Below are 20008 nucleotides of genomic sequence, written 5' to 3'. Positions count from 1 at the left end.
TTTTCTACAACCATAGTTTCCGACAGACATGCTGCCTCATACACATTCTTCATTCTCCAATTGCTGTCTACTGTTGTTTGTCCTACGGCAGCCAAGAAAAAAATACAGCACGCTCGTCCTGTCTGGACGCATTTGGTAATAACATCGTTACAGTTCACGTTTCCGCATTCACGGTATGCACGTCGGAAAGACGTGATGCCACGCTCATCCTTCTCCTATGTGTCGTTGCTTATACAGGGTGTGTCAGGAGGAAAGGTACATGCTTTGAGGTGTGATACTCCGAATGGTTTCCGAAACGGTACACGTTTAATATCACTTTTGTAAGTTTTTCTTTAATGAAAACCGAACCCTCCAACGAAAACATGTCTCAGTGCACAATTAAACTAAATTAAATTTGCTACAAAAAAGATCCTATTTATTTTTTGTCTAGGGCTAACAGTTTGCGCGAAGAGGTCGCGAGAATATTGAAAATCTCGCGCGATGCGCGTGCGCTATAGCTTAGATACTTTTTGTAGGCCAGTTTGAGGTAGTTTCCCTACTAGACCACAAGCGTCCTGTATCAAAATGTTCGTCTCAAGTTCATCTATACTACTGTGGGCATTGTAAGCAATTACAATGAATAATACAGCAAATAAATAGAAATGCACATTAAAAGTGTTCTGTCTCGGAAACCATTCGGACTAGGTCATACACTATATGATCAAAAGTATCCGGACACCTGGCTGAAAATGACTTACAAGTTCGTGGCGCCCTCCATCGATAATGCTGGAATTCAGCATGGTGTTGGCTCACCCTTAGCCTTGATGACAGCTTCCACTCTCGCAGGCTTACGTTCAATCAGGTGCTGGAAGGTTTCTTGGTGAATGGCAGCCCATTCTTCACGGTGTGCTGCCCCAGGGAGAGGTATCTATGTCGGTCGGTGAGGCCTGGCACGAAGTCGGCGTTCCAAAACATCCCAACGGTGTACTATAGGATTCAGATCAGGACTCTGTGCAGGCCAGTCCATTACAGGGATGTTATCGTCGTGTAGCCACTCCGCCACAGGCCGTGCATTATGAACATCGATCGTGTTGAAAGGGGCAATCGCCATCCCCGAATTGCTCTTCAACAGTGGGAAACAAGAAGGTGCTTAAAACATCAATGTAGGCCTGTGCTGTGATAGTGCCAAGCAAAACAACAAGGAGTGCAAGCCCCCTCCTTGAACAATACGACCACACCAAAACCACCGCCACCTAATTTTACTGTTGGCACTACACACGCTGGCAGATGACGTTCACTGGGCATTCGTCATACCCACATCCTCCCGCCGGATGGGCAAATTGTGTACCGTAATTCGTCACTACACCGTTTTCCCACTGTTCAATCGTCCAATGTTTACGCTCCTTACACTAAGCGAGGCGTCGCTTGGCATTTACCGACATGATGTGTGGCTTATAAGCAGACTCTCGACCATGAAATCCAAGTTTTCTCACCTCCTGCCTAACTGTCATAATACTTGCAGTGGATCTTGATGGAACCTGGAATTCCTGCGCTGCAGCAAGAGCTTTTACTTGTTATTTCTAAGGTACTCTGTCGACTGTTAACACATGATAATCTTTGAAGCTGTTTTCGATATAAAATATTTGTTTTAATATTTGAAAGCTTATGTACTTCTGAAACGAAGGGGATTTTTGCAGGCAGATTTTTTAATTCTGAAAGACTATTTTTTAATAAAAAGAGCATATTTTGTACTCTTTGCTGTGATTGTATTTAAGTTTAGAACAGAATTTTGGTGCAACCAGTAAGTTGTAGCTGAATAAAAAGAAAATTTCTTCGATTTCAAAATAAAAATGTTTCTCGCAAATAAGACAGGTTGCTTTTCGTGACCAGGGGAAGCATAAATATCTTGTGGTAGGTTCTCGGGCGAAAGCGGGACTGGATCGTTGCATACTAATTGTTTCTTCATATTCAGAGACAAAGTAAATCCTTGGAGAAATATTTTTAACAAATGGAATGTATTTTTCTAGGTTAGTTTTCCACAATCGTTGGCAGTTTCGAAAGTGTTGTGGGTCTGAGGTGTGAGCGCGTCACAGCGAAAAATATTACAAAGTTTCAGATACCTACTTCAGTGGTAGAAACGTTCGAATATTTTATGCTATGACTCGTTCAGTCGCCACAAGACTTTTCCCTAAACATAACAGATAACTTCTTCTTTAAGATTTTTAAATTTATAATCTAATAGGAGAAACATTAATGCACTTAGACGGCCACACCTAAACAAACGTTAACTAAGGTATTAGTCTACACTTATAAATACACGCTTGGAGACAGGACAGTTAAGCGAAAAACTATATTGATAATAGTTTCCCAAATTCCTTCGAGTTTCACATCGACAGCCTCCAAAGCGTAGGCAATATCAGCTGTACTTCCAGGTACACAGTGGGTATGACACCATAAACCAAAACACATTCGACCGTATTGGAAGTTATAAAATGTCAAATCAAAAACACATTCAGCCGTGTGTAATTCCAATTTTATTTTATTTTACTGCGAGTTTCGTCGTTACATTACGACATCTTCAGGCCACATGACCGAGGTGTGAGAAGAATTCCATCTTTTGCACAATCGAAATAGGGGCCAGCATGCAGTCACTGGAATCCGTGCACTTGTCTATTACAACGCGATACCTTCGATCATCGCTCGCAGATCGCGTTATTATAAAAAGTCTACGGACTCTAGTGACTCTATGCTGGGCCCCTATTGCGATTGTACAAGAGGTGGGGTTCTTCCTACACGACGGTGAAGGAGCCTGAAGATGGCGTAATCGAATGCCGAAACTGGTAGCAAAATAATATAAAATTCGAAATATGGATAGCTGAAGGTTTTTGATCTGACTTTTGTATTGAACAGCCGAGGTCGTGCAACCATCCTGGAGAGACTTACAAGATTTTGGAAGTGTGGTGTGCATACTGTAAGACCTTCAGTACACACACCATCAGATTGTTTGACTTGTCGCTCTAACGAAGTAGGCGAGTGTCAGCAATATGTCTCATGGTCTTATCGTGGCGTGTTTATCTTCTGCCGTTAGGTCAGACCATAGAAACGCCACTTGCACGCTTAGAGTAGCAGATTGACGGTGACCAACTTTAAACAGAACTTGATTAATTTTCACACACATTTATTAAAATAATAACAAGCATAAAAATTACTTAACTTGGTTGTGGATGCTATTTACAATTGACAGTCTGAAGTTCCTTTGGTATTGGTACGTTAATCTCATTCTCACATATATCTCTGATACTTGACAAAAGAGTCTGTACATTTATCTTCATGGCTATGTACAGGAATATGGTAATCTTATTAGGCGCAGACTGAAACTTGACTATAGACTGGTACAGACAAATGTAGACTGGTACAGACTGGTTCAGACAAATGCAGACTGACTAATCAGAGGTCTGTACACTCGTTATAATACCTCGTGCATTCATGTATCACTGCACGAGTGGGATCCGCAAGGAGAAAAGGTTCTACGTTAGCAGCAATCTCATTGGCTGCGTTACATATTAATACGCGGATCGGCGGAAGCAGAATTTGGTCCGTCTCTATGGCAGCGCCATCTCGTAGTGCAGAGACGGACGAGCGCAGCGCCTGCGCTGTTGTGCATAGCAGGGCACGCTCTAGTGGGAAAGTTGTGTATGCGCTGGCTATGCGGAACTTTGTGCACAACAGGAAGTTTGTTATAAGATATGAAGACTCCAGTCCTCATCAAGAAAGTTAGTTTGTTGGTTATGTATATTGTCAAATAAAGTGCAGAAAACAGTAACCTCTGGAGAATACTAAACGTTTGGTGGGTCAAGGAAAACGCTCTCATCTAAAATATTGTGTGCACGAGTAATGAGTGGATGAGCAAATATCTATTAGGTACATTTCATAAGTAGAATTGTGGACAGTTGGAAATATTGGTCTCATGGGAAGCGTGAAAGGGATAAGTCCCTGCGGTCGCGCTATTCATCAGTGTCCTAGGTGGCTCAGATCGATAGAGCTTCTGCCATATAAGCAAGAGATCCTGGGTTCGAGTCCCGGTCAGGACACACATTTTCAGCTACCCCATCGAGGTATATCAACAACACCTGTCGACAGCTGAGGGTTTCAATTAATTATCTTTTAAAATATTGTATTAATCAACATTTTGGCGATGGCGACCGTCCAGAAGGAGACCTCTCAAGATGGAAGAGTATCAGGACAATGGGAAGACGAATATTTTGCATCGACAAGTCGAAAAGGAAAATTTTATAAATAAGTACAGACATACGAATCAACTAAGCACTGGTTTCACACAGCCAAAGGGAATAAACGATTAAGTTCCAAACTGTGTGAAATTAAAAAAAATCATGGATCATTTCCTATCCATCTTCACATAATACATGGATGAGGTGGTTCTTACTGCGAAAGTTATGGTGTAACAATAGGGTATACCGATTACTTTTTCTAATATGGGTAGTACGAAAACCATCAACCTTTCACAGTGGGTGATCAGATGATAATCTACCATCTGTATTAGTAAATCAAGAACCCAGTTCGTGGTTTATGATTCAGGATGCCTATCTAATAGCTTCCAGCCGCAGCAAAAATTCGATTTTCATTTTTTCATATACAGCGATTAAATTTAAAAATTTAAAATTCTGTCATACTTTAATCAATAACAAGTATAATCTTACGTCAAAAGTTTAACTAGTACGACAAGAATTAAAGTTATAAACTGTGTTTATGTCTTAAGGCATGGTAACCCACGGCGCGCAGACTACTTTCATCCAGTACTTGAAAAGACAGCACTTAGCGACTTCCAACAAACTTTATACATAACTGCAAACCTTCACGAAACTGTTTTATGGCTAACATCTCCATGATAGGAAAGAACTTTCTCACTTACTACATTTTCCTTGTTCGTGCAGTAAAACTTCAACATACGGCATGACGTTTTAATTCATTGCTTCTTTACTACTGACTCTACTCGCAACACATTTTTCAAACAGTATCCACATACATCAATGAATGTGCTTGCAAAATTATGTGATTGTGCGAGCCATAGTTCACGAGATACGACGTTACAAACACTGCTATGCGTGAAAAATTAGAAATTCTGGAAAACGAGCGCAAGTTACGAATCCAGTTTTTCTGCAGTGTTCGATAGTGAGAGCACTTAGCGACTACCAACAAACTTTAACCACAGTTGCAAGCCCGTTCTGAACTTTTTCTCGCTTATGTGCTTAACGTCAAATACTTATTGCGTTAACTCATTTGTAATCAGACGTTGGAACCTGTTTTATACAATGCAGTTCTATTCTTTAAAGAATCTGGGGCTTACTGGTTGCCCGTTAACATGGCAGTCCCACTTTATACACAAAACAATGATACGCTTTCGAAACAGTCATTTTCTGTGCCTTCTACCCTTCCTTAGTCACTAACTAAATTATGACTATTTTCTTAGAAACCGAGGTAGGTGTCTGCGGACAAATGAAATATTTTTTTGTGTATCTGGCAGATAATCAACCAATCTTTTGTTTAAACGTAGGGACAAACTTTTAAAATGACAACATTGCGACTTACGCTGTTAAAACACCATTCATTGCGATTGCAATTCGACACGTGGTCATTTTCAAGCATTGTGTTGTTGTAACCCAATCAGCAGTATACGGTTCAAATGGCTCTGAGCACTATAGGACATAATATCTGAGGTCATCAGTCCACTAGAACTTAGAACTACTTAAACCTAACCAACCTAAGGACATCACACACATCCATGCCCGAGGCAGGATTCGAACCTGCGATCATAGCGGTCGCGCGGTTCCAGACTGAAGCGCCTAGAACCGCTCGGCCACAGCGGCCGGCTCAGTAGTATAAGGCTGTGAAATGCTATTTAAGAGCAGTTGCCTGTGGTGGCGTGAAATTATTTATTGTTCCATATACCAAACACGTTAGAAAGTTGATGAAATAATGATAAAAACACTTAAGGTTAAATTTAATGTAACAGTCGTGGTAAATGGGTAGTATATGGAACAGCAGATAAATTCACAACATCACATGCAACTTCCGTTACACAGTATGTCACAGACAGCTTTATACTATTGCGTCGGTTCCACCATCCCACAATGCTTGAAAATGGCCACGTGCGAAAATTGTGAACCTAATGAATAATATTTTAGCAGCCTAAAGCGGAATGTTTTGATTTAAAAATTCACGAAGGCTATGGATCTAGTCATTATCAAACTTCATAGAAACAAACATCAGATAGTATAAAATAGATCAAACTTTGAAATAAATTAATTAATTATAGGATTGTTAAGTTTTGGAATATCCCTGAAACTAAAATTTCAGTACGTCCAGAAATAGATAAGTTCAATTAAAGTAGGTTAGTGAAGGAGGTTTTCCGAAAAGGGCTAACAGGCTCGTTATCATACTGATCTTGAGGTATATACCTACTCAGCTGATGAGTAACAGAATTTTCGATACTTGTTTTACAATAACAGTGTTACTTACTTGCGCATTTCTGCTCGATGAACGTCAGCACGGGAGCGTTCCAGATGGGTCCTTGGAGGAAACCCACCAGGGAGTCGAATACCCATGAAGTGTCCTCCGCTGCCATAATCGGAAGTCTGCTGAATGTTGACGTCGGCAGGACAGAGCGACGTCTGCTCCCCGGCGCGCTTGCCCCTGCATAGGCGCCCCGTTCCCATGGCGACGCAAGCCGACGCCGGCCAAACACTGCCGGACGTCCTTGAAGCCAGCCTGCGGTTAGCATCCATATCGATCACCAATCCTGCGTTGTTGCAGGTTCAATGACAGGCTAAACTGCAGCCCTTACAACTTTCGTTGCACTGTGCTTTGAGTCCTTATGCCCAAATGTTGTCGTTCATCTAGGAAAAACTCAGGCTTCCCCTTAGATATGTTATCATTATCATATCTACCTTTCCCGATACCTGTGTATGTTTACAGAAAGCGTTCATTTATGCTGTTTATACTGTTGACAGCAAACTGCAACGGAATATTATCGGAGAAGGGGGAAAACGTATGGCAGAAGGAAAATAAATAGTTAAAAAATGGTTCAAATGGCTCTGAGCACTATGGGACTCAACTTCTGAGGTCATTAGTCCCCTAGAACTTAGAACTAGTTAAACCTAACTAACCTAAGGACATCACAAACATCCATGCCCGAGGCAGGATTCGAACCTGCGACCGTAGCGGTCTTGCGGTTCCAGACTGCAGCGCCTTTAACCGCACGAATAAATAGTTACAAAATGTAATAATAGAGGGGGATATAAGAATCATAATTTAATAATGGTCGATTACAAATGACAAATGAATCATACAACAATGCCTAAGGTGTACGTTTGACGCCGGCCGTTGTGGCTGAGCGGTTCTAGGCGCTTCAGTCTGGAACCGAGTGACCGCTACGGTCGCGGGTTCGAATCCTGCCTCGGGCATGGATGTGTGCGATGTCCTTAAGTTAGTTAGGTTTAAGTAGTTCTAAGTTCTAGGGGACTGATGACCTCAGCTGTTAAGTCCCATAGTGCTCAGAGCCATTTGAACCATTTGTACGTTTGACGTTTATCAAACTGTACCACTCAGTGTGCACGGGTGTACAACTGTGATATTGTTAGTTAAGTAAGCCCACCTACTACGATTACGGCAAGGTCATATCACATCGGATAGGAAAAATCGGTTTTTGATTTTCCTGAGGCCAAAAACAGCATAAAAAACATCACTCGCATCCGTTTTTAATTGTTCTGAGGCCAAAAACCGCAGAAAAAGCGTCAATCAAAATCAAATCGGATTATTGATTTCCGTGTGACTGGCGCAAAACATGTTCAATATGCTGTCCACCGTTTTCTGCAACTAGTTGAAATCGAGAAACAGAATGTTCCACAACTGATCGAAGTATTTCCGGGGTCACGTTCAGCATATGTCGCGCAATGCGTGCCTTCAATGCAGTTAAGATTGCAATTGGAACACTGACCACAACATCTTTCAGATAACCCCACAGCCAGAAGTCAGACGGATTGAGATCAGGTGATCGGAACGGGCAGGCTGTAGGGAAATGGCGGCTGATAATGCTAGCATTTCCGAAATGGCACTTCAGCAGCTGCTTAACTGGATTTGCAATGTGCTGAGATGTACCATCTTGCATAAAAATGGTCCCACCCACACATGTACGCTGTTGAAGAGCTAGAATGACGTGGTTGCGCAAAAGACACTGATAGCACTTACCATTGACGGTACAGGTAACACTATGGAAGCTCCTGTCTCTTCGAAAAAATATGGCCCTGTGATAAATGATGACGTAAACCCGCACCACACAGTGACCTTTTCAGGATGAAGTGGTACTGGTTGATTTGCTTGTGGATTTTCCGTTGCCCATATTCGACAATTCTGTGTATCGACATGTCCTGTCAGATGAAAGTGGGCTCCGTCTGCCCACAAAATCTTCCACGGCCAATCATTGTCCACTTCCATGCGAGCAAGAAATTCTAAAGCAAACGTCTCTCTTGCTGGCAGGTCAACAGGAGGCAACTCGTGCACATGGGTAATTTTGAATGGATAGCAAAGAAGGATGTTTCGTAGGATTTAACACACCGTGCTCACGGGTATGTCCAATGTTCGGGCAATTCTCCGTGCACTTCACGTTTACAGACCACCACTCGTCTCCTCGTGCATTGCTGGGGCCACTGTTTCCACTGACGTTGAATAAATTCGTTTCCTCCCTGTACCAGGATGCACACCAAAAGAACTTGTCTTTTAGAATTTCCGAATTATTTTCTCCAGACCCACGGCAGTCATCGGACCAACGCCTTTTTTCAAACCCTTCACTGTCTGGAATTTCTGCAGAGCGACATATGCACAGTCATCATTCCTGTAACACAGCTTTACAAGCAGAGCACGATCCTGCATTGAGACAATCATGGCGAACGTCGCAGATGCGAAAGGAGGAAAATCCGTTATTTTTTTCCTTTATTGGGTTTCGATTCCCCCTCCCCCCCCCCCCAAAGGTGGGTGGGCTGGCAGAAGCTAAGTACGACGCTCTGCAGCCTACAGCAATGTTTAAAAACGTAATAAGAAGATAATATACAATAAAAAACTTTTTAAAACTGTAAAATGACGGAAATATGTGGAAGTTAAATATAAAAACAACGGATTGATGATGCTAATGAAGACACACCGTGAGCAGACAGGTACAATGTAAATGTCGTGTGACTAGGGCCTCCCGTCGGGTAGACCATTCGCCTGGTGCAAGTCTTTCGATTTGACGCCACTTCGGCGACTTGCACGTCGATAGGGATGAAACGATGATAATTAGAACAACACAACACCCAGTCCCTGAGCGGAGAAAATCTCCGACCCAGCCGGAAATCGAACCCGGGCCTTAGGATTGACATTCTGTCGTGCTGACCACTCAACTACCTGGGGCGGACGTTACAAGTACAATAATAGACAGGCAATTAAAAAACACGGCGACAGTCTGATTTCTGTTCGCAAGAGATAAAAGAAACACACCCAGCGACAGTATGGTTTCTGTTTGCATCAGTACATAAAAGACCCACAACATCTAAGACTAACTTAAACACTGCGCTAAAGAGGAGACACAAAGAGGACACATCACAGCCTAAGGCAGATGGGGGAGGGAGGGCCTGGACAGATGGAAAAACAGGAGGGGGGGGGGGAAGAGGAAAAAGCAAAGGGGAGGAGGAGCTGATGGAGAAGAGGACACATAAAAAGAGTGGGGGTGGGCAGGGGAGGCGCAAGAGGGAGTGTCGAAGGCAGAGGAGGGAATGCAAAAGGACTCGGGGGAGAGAAGGGAATCAAAGAGAGGGTAGGTGGGGAAAAATGGGATGGAAGGGAGGCAGGGAAGAGGGAGCCAAGGAAAAGGAGAAAGGTAGGGAGGAGGGGTGGGGATCAGAGTTGATAGGAGGGATAAATGGAGGAAGAGAGGGCATCATTCAGGAGGGGGAGTTGACAGAAGCCACCTTGTGAAAGGAGATAAAGGGTGTAGCGGTGGAGGGTAGGTGGGACACAACAATGAAGGCGCAGCAGTGGATGGGGGTTGGAGAGGGGAGGAGCAACCAGGAAATGGGAGGGATCAAGTCTGCTGCAGGTGTAGAGGACTCGGATATGTTCGAAGAAAAGGAGCAGATGGGGGAAAGAAATCAGGTCATAAAGGATCTGTGTGGAGGGACAGGAGGCGTATATGGTAGGCGAGGCGGATTGCATGGTGCTCAAGGATCTGCAGGGACTTATAGAATTTGGGGAGGGCGGGAAAATGCCGTGTACCCCACTTTTTTCTAACAATATCTATGGGTCGTGTGCATGACAGGTGTTTTCATTTTCGTGTTCTTATACAAACAGCGTCATCTGTTGGTCAATTTTCACACTGTTTTTCTTCTTCTGCCATATGTTTTCCCCCTTCTCCGATAATATTCCGTTGTGATTTGACGTCATTCTGACGAGTGGTGTTATTTCTACAGCGTTTTGAAAGTTTAATCATAATCACCCTATATACATAAACAACTGGGATAGAAGGAAAGGAAATGTGATGGGAAAGACAGGGAGAGAATAATGACTTCCATCCGCAAAGGGCACTGTGGTAATACAATGGCGAGAGCTGAAAATTTGTGCCGTACTGGAACCGAAACCGGATGCTCCGCTTCTCAAGAATAGTTTTTTTTAACAGCCTCGCCCGTCTGGACACACTTTCTGTCCCACCCAAATCCCCAACTTCCCACTCGCTGCACCTCAACGACCTCCGCCCACTAACACAATACTCATAGATTTCTGATATCTGTAAGAATTCGGACGTTTGGTTGTGCATCTACACTGCAACTTTTTCATCAAACAGCTGTCGCACCAATAGAATTATAGATATGCCTGGTGTCTGTTCTGCTGGACATGTCCACAGTGGACATGCCTACAGCTGAATTTCTCACCCCTGCAAAGCGCCATCCCAAACACAGCCCACAGTATAGCCGTTCAGGGTGAGTGAGATTTTTTCGTGTGTCTCGTGGCGGTAACGTGGACGTATTACTGGAGTAGTGATTATGCGAAAGTTACTTTTAAAAGCCAGAGGAACCGGCAGATCTATCATAATTTAAAGGGGATGCTAGGGATGAATGGTTATCGCCTGTTCATTGTACGCAATGTCATTTGCTTTAGAGTTTTACCCTTTGGGCCGAATCAGTAGCGGTAATTTGTTTCACTTATAATCTTTTTGGACACACAGACAATGTAGAGAATTCAAGTGGCTCATGATTGGACAGAGGAAGTAGATGAATTCTAGTAGTGTTAGTGGTGAATTTTTATTTTTGTGCTATGAGAATTATTACACTGGTGTCCAAGATTAAAGCGACAAACTGTTATTTCCCCGTCCTGTGTCTAATTCACTATATAATCACATAAACTGTCAACAGATGTCGTTACGATCGTGTTCTGCACGGAGGATGGCATTCCGATCAACGGACAGCCATGTCAGCAAGGACGTCAGGGCACCTACCAAGCCGGCGGGGCAGTGTTTGCACGGTAGTTCCGCATTCACAATCGCTGTGTACTCACAAGGGAACCTCCCCATCGCACCCCCCTCAGATTTAGTTATAAGTTAGCACAGTGGATAGGCCTTGAAAAACTGAACTCAGATCAATCGAGAAAACAGGAAGAAGTTGTGTGGAACTACGAAAAAATAAGCAAAATACACAAACTGAGTAGTCCATGGGCAAGATATGCAACATCAAGGAGAGTCTAAGGTTTGAAGCGTCGTGGTTCCGTGGTTAGCGTGAGCAACTGTGGAATGTGAGGTCCTTGGTTCAAGTCCTCCCTCGAGAGAAAATTTTGATTTTTTATTTTCAGACAATTATCAAAGTTCAGGCACTCACACATAATAAACTTCGCTCTCCAAAATTCCAGGATACGTTCAGATTTGCTTGGACGTATGCAGGATTTGACGGTCTACACACGGAAAAATTTGAAAACGTTAAAAACATATGTTTTGACAGAGCACAGGGAAAACTGTGCGACTGTGAAACTGTGAAACTGTTGCATTCAATTGTTGCAGTTTATGTGACAAACTCTTATGTTTTCATCACGTTTTTGGGAGTGATTATCACATCTACAAGAAAACCTAAATCGGGCAACGTAGAAGATTCTTTTTACCCATTCGTCAAGTGTACAAGTTAGGTGGGTCGACAACATATTCCTGTCATGTGACGCACATACAGTCACCAGTGTCGTATAGAATATATCAGACGTGTTTTCCCGTGGAGGAATCGGTTGACCTACGACCTTGCGATCAAACGTTTTCGGTTCCCATTGGAGAGGCACGTCCTTTCGTCTACTAATCGCACGGTTTTGTGGTGCGGTCGCAAAACACAGACACTAAACTTATTACAGTGAACAGAGACGTCAATGAACGAACGGACAGATCATAACTTTACGAAAATAAAAAAGTTAAAATTTTCACTCGAGGGAAAACTTGAACCAAGAACCTCTCCTTCCGCAGCTGCTCACTCTAACCACGGGACCACGACGCTCCTGAGCTCACGTTATCCTGGATGTTCCCTATGTTACTCATGGACTACTGAGTTTATATATTTTGCTTATTTTTTCATAGTTCCACACAACTTCTTCCTGTTTTCTGGATTGATCTGAGTTCAGTTTTTCAAGGCCTATCCACTGTGCCAACTTATAACTAAGTCTGAGGGGGGTGCGATGGGGAGGTTCCCTTGTCAGTCACAGACGGTGCAGTATGGCACAGAGAAGACGCCTACATACGCTCTGCTGTGTAGGGCCGTAGGAAGAATGGAAGCAGGGGAGTCGCAGGCTGATGTGGCCCGATGGCTTAATGTGAATCGCTCTGTTGTTTCTCGGATGAGGCGAAAGTTTATATAGACCGAAACTGTATCTCGGGGGCCAGGACAGGGCCGAAAACGTGTGACTTCAAAAAGAATGGACCGTTATCTGGCTGTAACGGCACGACGGTACAGCCTTACTATTGCACTGCAACTGGCATCTGACCACGCAGCATCCCTTGGACGTGTCGTATCGAGGCAAACGGGGTACAGAAGTCTTCAGCAGAGTGGTCTTTACTGTTGGAGACCTGCCGTCTGTTTACCTCTGGCGTGTCTTCACAGAAGGATCTTCTAGAGTTGAGCCGTCAACATGCCACTTGCACGGACGAACAGTGTGCCCACGTTATTTTCACAGATGAGTCCCGATTTGGTCTGGAGAGTGATTGATTCTCAACGGATTCGCGTCTGGAGGGCACCTGGAACACGATTTCGAGACCCAAACATTGTGGGAAGACATCGGCATCGAGGAGAATCCCTAATGGTGTGGGCAGGGATTATGTTGACCACTTGAACACCTCTTCATGAAATTGTGCGGGTGAATCAGCAAGATTTAACTTCTGCCAGGTACCGCGAGGAAATCTTGGGATCTCATGCGCGGTTGTTACGCGGCGCTGTTGGTCCAGACTTCATATTGATGGACGATAATGAATCTTGGGATCTCATGCGCGGGGTGCTGTGGGTCCAGACTTCGTGTTGATGGACGATAATGATCGACCTCACAGAGCACGGATGGTTGGTGGTTTATTTATTTATTTATTTATTTTTAACGGAAGATACTGCACGCATAGCGTAGCCTGCTCGCTATCACTATTTGAATCCAATAGAGCATGGCTGCGCTGCACTAGGGAGACGGGTTGCATCACGTCAGCATGCCACTCTCCATGACTTGTGAGCAGCTCTGCAGGAAGAATGGGCGTTATTGCCTCAACATGGGATTGATGACATCATCCACAGCACGTCCCGTCGTTGTCAGGCCTGTGCTGGTGCCAGAAGTGCTCACATCCGATACTGAGCACATTAACCATTTATCAGAATGTGTGTGCAAATCCGTTAAGTTGGAAGAAACGAAGAACATTTTTGTCTACCGTTATGCAAGTTTCAGTTGATTAAGTTCTGTATTCTTTACATTGTTTCTACTTTACTATCATCTGTTTATACTGTTCTGTGGCAAACTAAACGCAATCTTGCAAAATTTCTGTCTGTTGCTTCAATTTTGGACACCAGTGTTTTTTAAAATGAATACCGAAGAGGGGAAGACAACTTCGGAGGAACAGGCCGTCACTAGAGATCAGACTATACAGTAGTTAGTAAATCAGGTGGCTCAATTGAATTATGTAATGCTTTCGCAGAGAAAAGTGGAGAAGTAAAGTTGCTGAAATCACAAAGTTTAGGAGTTGATCAAGTTATTTCTCCCTTTTCTGGTGTAGTGTCTCATCGATCTGTTAATACTCTTGGAGGATTTCGGGTACCACCTGATATGGGGGTTTGGTCGGAAAATCAGTTGTTGCACATTGCTAGATTGCATCTTGCGGCTACGGTCGCAGGTTCGAATCCTGCCTCGGGCATGGATGTTAGTTCGGTTTAACTAGTTCTAAGTTCTAGGGGACTAATGACCTCAGCAGTTGAGTCCCATAGTGCTCAGAGCCATTTGAACCATTTGAGCATCTTGCGGGTGAAGCGAAGTCATTTGTGTGTTGTACAGAAGCATTGCACAACACGAGTACATTTGAGCAGCTAAAACAAAGACCAGAGTAGAGGTACAGAAAACAAAGTAGTGCACGATTTTTTCGTGAACAGTTGAGTAAGCTGTCTAGAAGGTATAATGAACCGGTTCCGGATTTTGCAGACAGATTTAGACAGTTGAATGTACATACTTATGAATTATCACAGAACGAGGAGGTGAATAAAGTGATTTTGCAAGAAGCCGAGCAGTGAGCACTAAGTACGTGTTTGACGAGTTTGGCACCAGAAATGTCGAGGAGGATGCACATACGCCTAAGGATCTTCAAGCTGCAGTGAGACTACCATTGGAGTACAGAGAGACAGATATATCTATGGGGTTAAGGCATCACAGACAAGTGTTCGTTTCCAACGTAAAATGTTTCAATTATGATCGCATGGGGCACCTGCAGAGGCTATGCTATCAGCTGCAGAAGAATAAGGCGAATAATATGGACTACGAGCGAATAAGTGGATGTACAAGCAGGGTGGTGTGGATCGTGGACGAGGAAATAGGAGTGATAGCAAAGGTGGTCTTGGGGTTAAAAGGGTACTGTTAAACTTAAGGGGGAACCTGTCGTGGTGGCCCCTTTTCAGTTAGACAAGCAAGGTGGGCTTCCGACCTCCTTTCAGGAGCTCATATCAAAACATCGCCAGTAAATGTAAACATCAACAGATCTACCACGCCGGCCGGTGTGGCCGTGCGGTTCTAGGCGCTTCAGTCTGGAACCGCGTGATCGTTACAGTCGCAGGTTCGAATCCTGCCTCGGGCATGGATGTGTGTGATGTCCTTAGGTTAGTTAGGTTTAAGTAGTTCTAAGTTCTAGGGGACTGATGACCACAGATGTTAAGTCCCATAGTGGTCAGAGCCATTTGAACCAACCATAGACCTTCCACATAGACAAGGCACTATTTCATGAAAAGCCATGTGACAGAGATCCACCAATCGGAACCAATGAGACTAAGTGTAGCACTGCATAGAATCGGTGTTATACGCACGCCAGCAGAGTCAGACCAGCTGTGTGTACCTGTAGCTAGGATAGCTCCAGCCAGTACCTACGTTGGCTCTAGCCCAGTAGACATTCGTCGTAGTCTTCTGTAGAAATTTGTATCTTTTTGGGCGTAACGCCACTTTGGAATTTTGTAGCGTAGTATTTTGGTTGTTATTATTTCTTTTCGTTGTCTTGTAACTTTTATCTGGTTTTTACTACCACAATAATTATTGAGTGTCTTGTTGTTCATGAGTTTGGAAATTAGTGCACCCCAAGAAGGCGTTTTAGTTAAACGAAGTGCGTTCAAATTTGATCGTTAGTTCTTTCCTTCCGACTTCAGGACTCTACAGAACACCAGAGCTGTCAACAGAATTCCCAGTAAAACTAAATTCAGTAGAAACGTGTACAGGGTCTGGATATGCCACAATAGGTGTGATTGACGGCAGGGAATATAAAATTTTGTTGGACACATGAAGGCATGGAGTTTGCATAAGTATCTTGCCTCAATTGAGCTTCGATGATGCATAGTAGAACTTAGTGGGAAAGCATTCCAGCTGAGGGAGACTGTTGTCAATGTTGATCTGCCGCAAAGAGCGTCCATTGTACAGGGCGATCTAACTGAACCACGAACAATTACCTTAAGGCCTAATTCGCCTGACTGTATGTCTAATGGCACCAGGCAGTGGCTATTGGTGACTGTGGAGCCATATTTGCCAGTTAATGTATTATATTTATCAGAACTGCTAGGAGATACTGAAGTTTTATTTGCAACATGTTGTTTAGTGAGATGAGGTATTGTACACTTCCAAGAAAGGAAAGGAAGTAAAGTAGTAGCTGTGAATGTAGATAATTTTAGCGTTAAAGAAGTTAAGTTAGTGAAAGGAAGATTGTCGCCAACGTCAGAATTCCATACGAAGAAGATTGCTGCACAGGAGGGCACAAGATGCGGCTAGGCCTGCATTTCGTGAAAAGTTGAAGAATTTAAAAGGGACAGAGAGAGCGCAAATGGAGGACTTACTATGAGACTTCCAAGATCTATTAAAACTTCGTCAATGTTGATGTGTCTCGATGATATAATCGTCTTTTCAAGGGATTTGCAGAAACATAGACAGCGATTAAGGGAAATGTTTAAGAGGTTACAGGCAGCTCATTTAACACTGGGTACAGAAAAATGTCATTTTGCGTTGGAAGAGGTAATTTATTGAGGCTATTTCGCCTGTAAATGGTTCAGATGGCTCTGAGCACTATGGGTCTTAACATCTGAGGTCATCAGTCCCCTACAACTTAGAACTACTTAAACCCAACTAACCTAGGGACATCATACACATCCATGCCCGAGCAGGATTCGAGCCTGCGACCGTAGCGGTCGCGCGGTTCCAGACTGAAGCGCCCAAAACCGCTCGGTCACAGCGGCCGGCTATGTCACCTGTAAGAGTGGTGTAAGGGATGACCCGAGATTAGTACAAGCACTGCAGGATTTTCCAGTACCTAAAAGAACTGAGGAGGTGCAATCCTTTCTCGTTCTCACATGCTATTATGCGAAGTTTGTGAGAAGATTACGAATATAGCATGACTGCTTACACAATTGTTAAGAAAGGGTGTCTAGTTTTTGTGGTTGGAAGAATGCCACGAAGCATTTACAGAGTTGAAAAAGATGTTAAGGTTTAGTCTGGTGTTGGTTTTCCGGACTTTCAAAAGTAATTTATGTTATCAAGCGATGCCTCAAATCATGCTCTAGGGTATATCTTTAATCAGTAGAGCAATGGTCAGGAACAGCGTGTTACTTTTTCATCAAAATAGTTAAATGATGTGGAAAAAAGTTATTCCACAACGGAAGACAAATTCTGAGCTTGGTATGCGGAATGACTTAGTTTTGGTATTACCCATATGGTAGTAAATTCGAGGTGGTTATGGGCCATGCTGCTTCGAAGTCATTACTAGGTCTGGAGAACCTATACGGTAAACTGATGAAGTGGACGTTGCAACTCAGTGAATTTCAATACAAACTAATCCACAAACCTGGGAAGAGACATGGAAATGCAGGCAGTTGAGCAGAACAGTAGCAGTAAAGCAGACACTTGGTCAGGATCTTGAGGAATTGCAGACAGTGCAGGGTGCACACGAAGAATGTAAACAGTTTGGCAAAGAGCAGTAGTTCAGTATGTATGATGGTTTGTTGTGTAAAGAGACGAAACTGGGGCTATGAGTGGCAGTGCCAATAAAAATAAAGGAGAAGTTGGTATGTGAAATGCACGATCATGTGTTGCCTGGCCATGAATGTTGTAGAGTGACGAATCAGAGAATCGCAGAAAAATACTGTTGGAGAGGTAGGAAAACGATTTTGATCAACACATGAGGAATTATATTAAGTATGCACAATGTGCGGATGTGAATCAGAAACATGGGCTCCTACAAAGACTGCCAGGGGTAACAGAACCATTTAGTTTCATTGGGTAGACATGTTTGGACCATTCAGCGAAACACTGGCAGGTAATCGTTATGTACTAACCACAATAGATCATTGTTCACTTTACATCAAGATGGTGCCAATGCCAGACCAGCAAGCACTTGCAGTCGTACAATCATTAGTTAATAGGTAGATGTTGAATTTCAGAGACGATAGTCACAGACCAAGGGACAAACTTCATGTCGTACAGAATGAAAGAGTTGTGTCGATTAATGAAAGTAAAAGAAATTAAGAATGAGGTCACTTCACCCTCAAACTAACGGAAGAATGGAGCGAGTTCATCTGTTGAGTGGTACTTAAGTAAATAAATTAGTGAAATCAAAGTGAACTAGAAATTAGAATATAAATGGAAAACTTGGTTTAGTTTAGAGAGTTACATACTGGCATTCAGCGGGCAAAACAGCAGAACAGAAGAGACAATGACCATGAAGTCAGCGAGTTCCACATAAGCGGGCGCTGTCGATTCAGCCGTCAGGGCATCGCCCGACCGGCTCACGTGTTTCTCAGTTGTCGTATGTGAGCAAAGGCCCTCGCCTACATCCCAAGAGCCAATGACCGACGTAAAGAAGATTCTTCGAGAATCTATTCAACGTGACAGCAGAGGCAATGACCGGCTCACGTGTTTCTCAGTCGTCGCGTGTGAGCAAAGGCCCTCGCCTACATTCCAAGAGCCAACGACCGACGTTAAGAAGATTCTTCGAGAAGCTTTTCAACGTGACAGACGAGGCAATGACCGTGAAGTCGTTCACCTCCAGTAAACTGAAGTGAATAAATACGCGAGACGCAGTGGGCCAGAGAGATGAAGCCGGAGACGGAGTCGAAGACGGAGACAGACGAAGACGGAGACGGGGGCGGAGACGAAGACGAAGACGAGAGACGAAGGAAGAAAAGAAGAGTAGCAGTAGTTTTCAGTCAGTTTCGGTGCTGAAGACCGTCATGCAAGAAGAGTCTGCATCATGCACAGACGAACCAAGTCCGCCGCTGTAATGGAATAGCAAGCAGCCGCCGTAGCGCCAGAAGACAGAAGTTAAAAGGTATTTGAAGTCTGATTTTTACGTACCCGGGTGACTCGTGAGGACGGGAAGGAGACGGCCTCACATCAGCAGTCACCTGTGAGCTGGGATGAAGACCTGACAGCCGAAGACTGGCAAGCGGGAGTCCGTGGTTCGAGTCCGGGACACTGGCCTTCCCCCGCCGCGCCGCTCCGCTGGTCGACGCACAACACACGCGGCCGCATAGAGAAGAGAAACACTGGGACGCCACTCCCAAGGTATCATCCGATGCACGACTTCGCTCGCAATAATTAAACCGGCCACCTCGCGCTGTGCGTCTCCCGTCAGCTGGGCGAGACAGCGACACGAGATACACACCGCTACGCGTAATCAGACGCCGCCGCCGCCGCCGCCGCCGCCGCTGCCGCAGCAGAAGACTTCACAAACGACACAGCTGCCGCTCTCCGAACCAGAACATCCCGTAAGATACAGTTGTACGAATCTTCAATAAAAGTTATCTTATGTAAAAATGATGTTTCATTCGACCTCATACCCGAGCCAAGGAAGAACCCACCCTGCCCACATGTTGTTAAGAGAGAAAAGTTAATTTATTTAATATTTTCACCCTGACAGAATGCTTTAGAATGCTCATCCTGACAATTGACAGCATCAAAAGAGAAAACCTAGTTACATTTAGTGTCAGAGAAAAAACCCTTGGCTCAATATGAGGTGTGAATGACAGTCACTAAAGATCCACAGTTAGTATTGTTTAATGTGTGAAAGGATAGAGGTTTGCATAGCAGTCTTAATATTTTCTTTATTTAGAAGTGTATTTTCTCTCATGATTTTAAGGGTTTGTCGAAAATATTTAAACATCCTTTGAATTCAGCGTGGTAATATTGTGTAACTAATAGTTTGTAAAATGATGACACGAAATCGTACAAAGTCAGAGTCAGCACCACAAGCGGTTTC

General features: G+C 43.8%; 1 protein-coding gene across 2 annotated transcripts in view; it reads right to left on the bottom strand.

The window, feature by feature from the left end:
• LOC126259900 (cilia- and flagella-associated protein 36) overlaps nucleotides 1-6656 on the bottom strand; it is a 140474-nt gene extending 133818 nt beyond the window's left edge. For both annotated transcript variants that reach the window (XM_049956982.1, XM_049956983.1), the window contains exon 1: nucleotides 6517-6656. In XM_049956982.1, coding sequence (XP_049812939.1) covers nucleotides 6517-6622 — 106 coding nt within the window. In that variant the 5' untranslated portion in view covers nucleotides 6623-6656. The remainder of the gene's footprint in view (nucleotides 1-6516) is intronic.
• Between the last annotated feature and the right edge of the window lie 13352 nt (nucleotides 6657-20008).

The sequence above is a fragment of the Schistocerca nitens genome, chromosome 5, assembly GCF_023898315.1.
Source record: "Schistocerca nitens isolate TAMUIC-IGC-003100 chromosome 5, iqSchNite1.1, whole genome shotgun sequence".
Lineage (NCBI taxonomy): Eukaryota > Metazoa > Arthropoda > Insecta > Orthoptera > Acrididae > Schistocerca > Schistocerca nitens.
The sequence above is the reverse complement of the archived record's forward strand: the minus strand, read 5'-3'. Positions and strand labels throughout refer to the sequence as shown.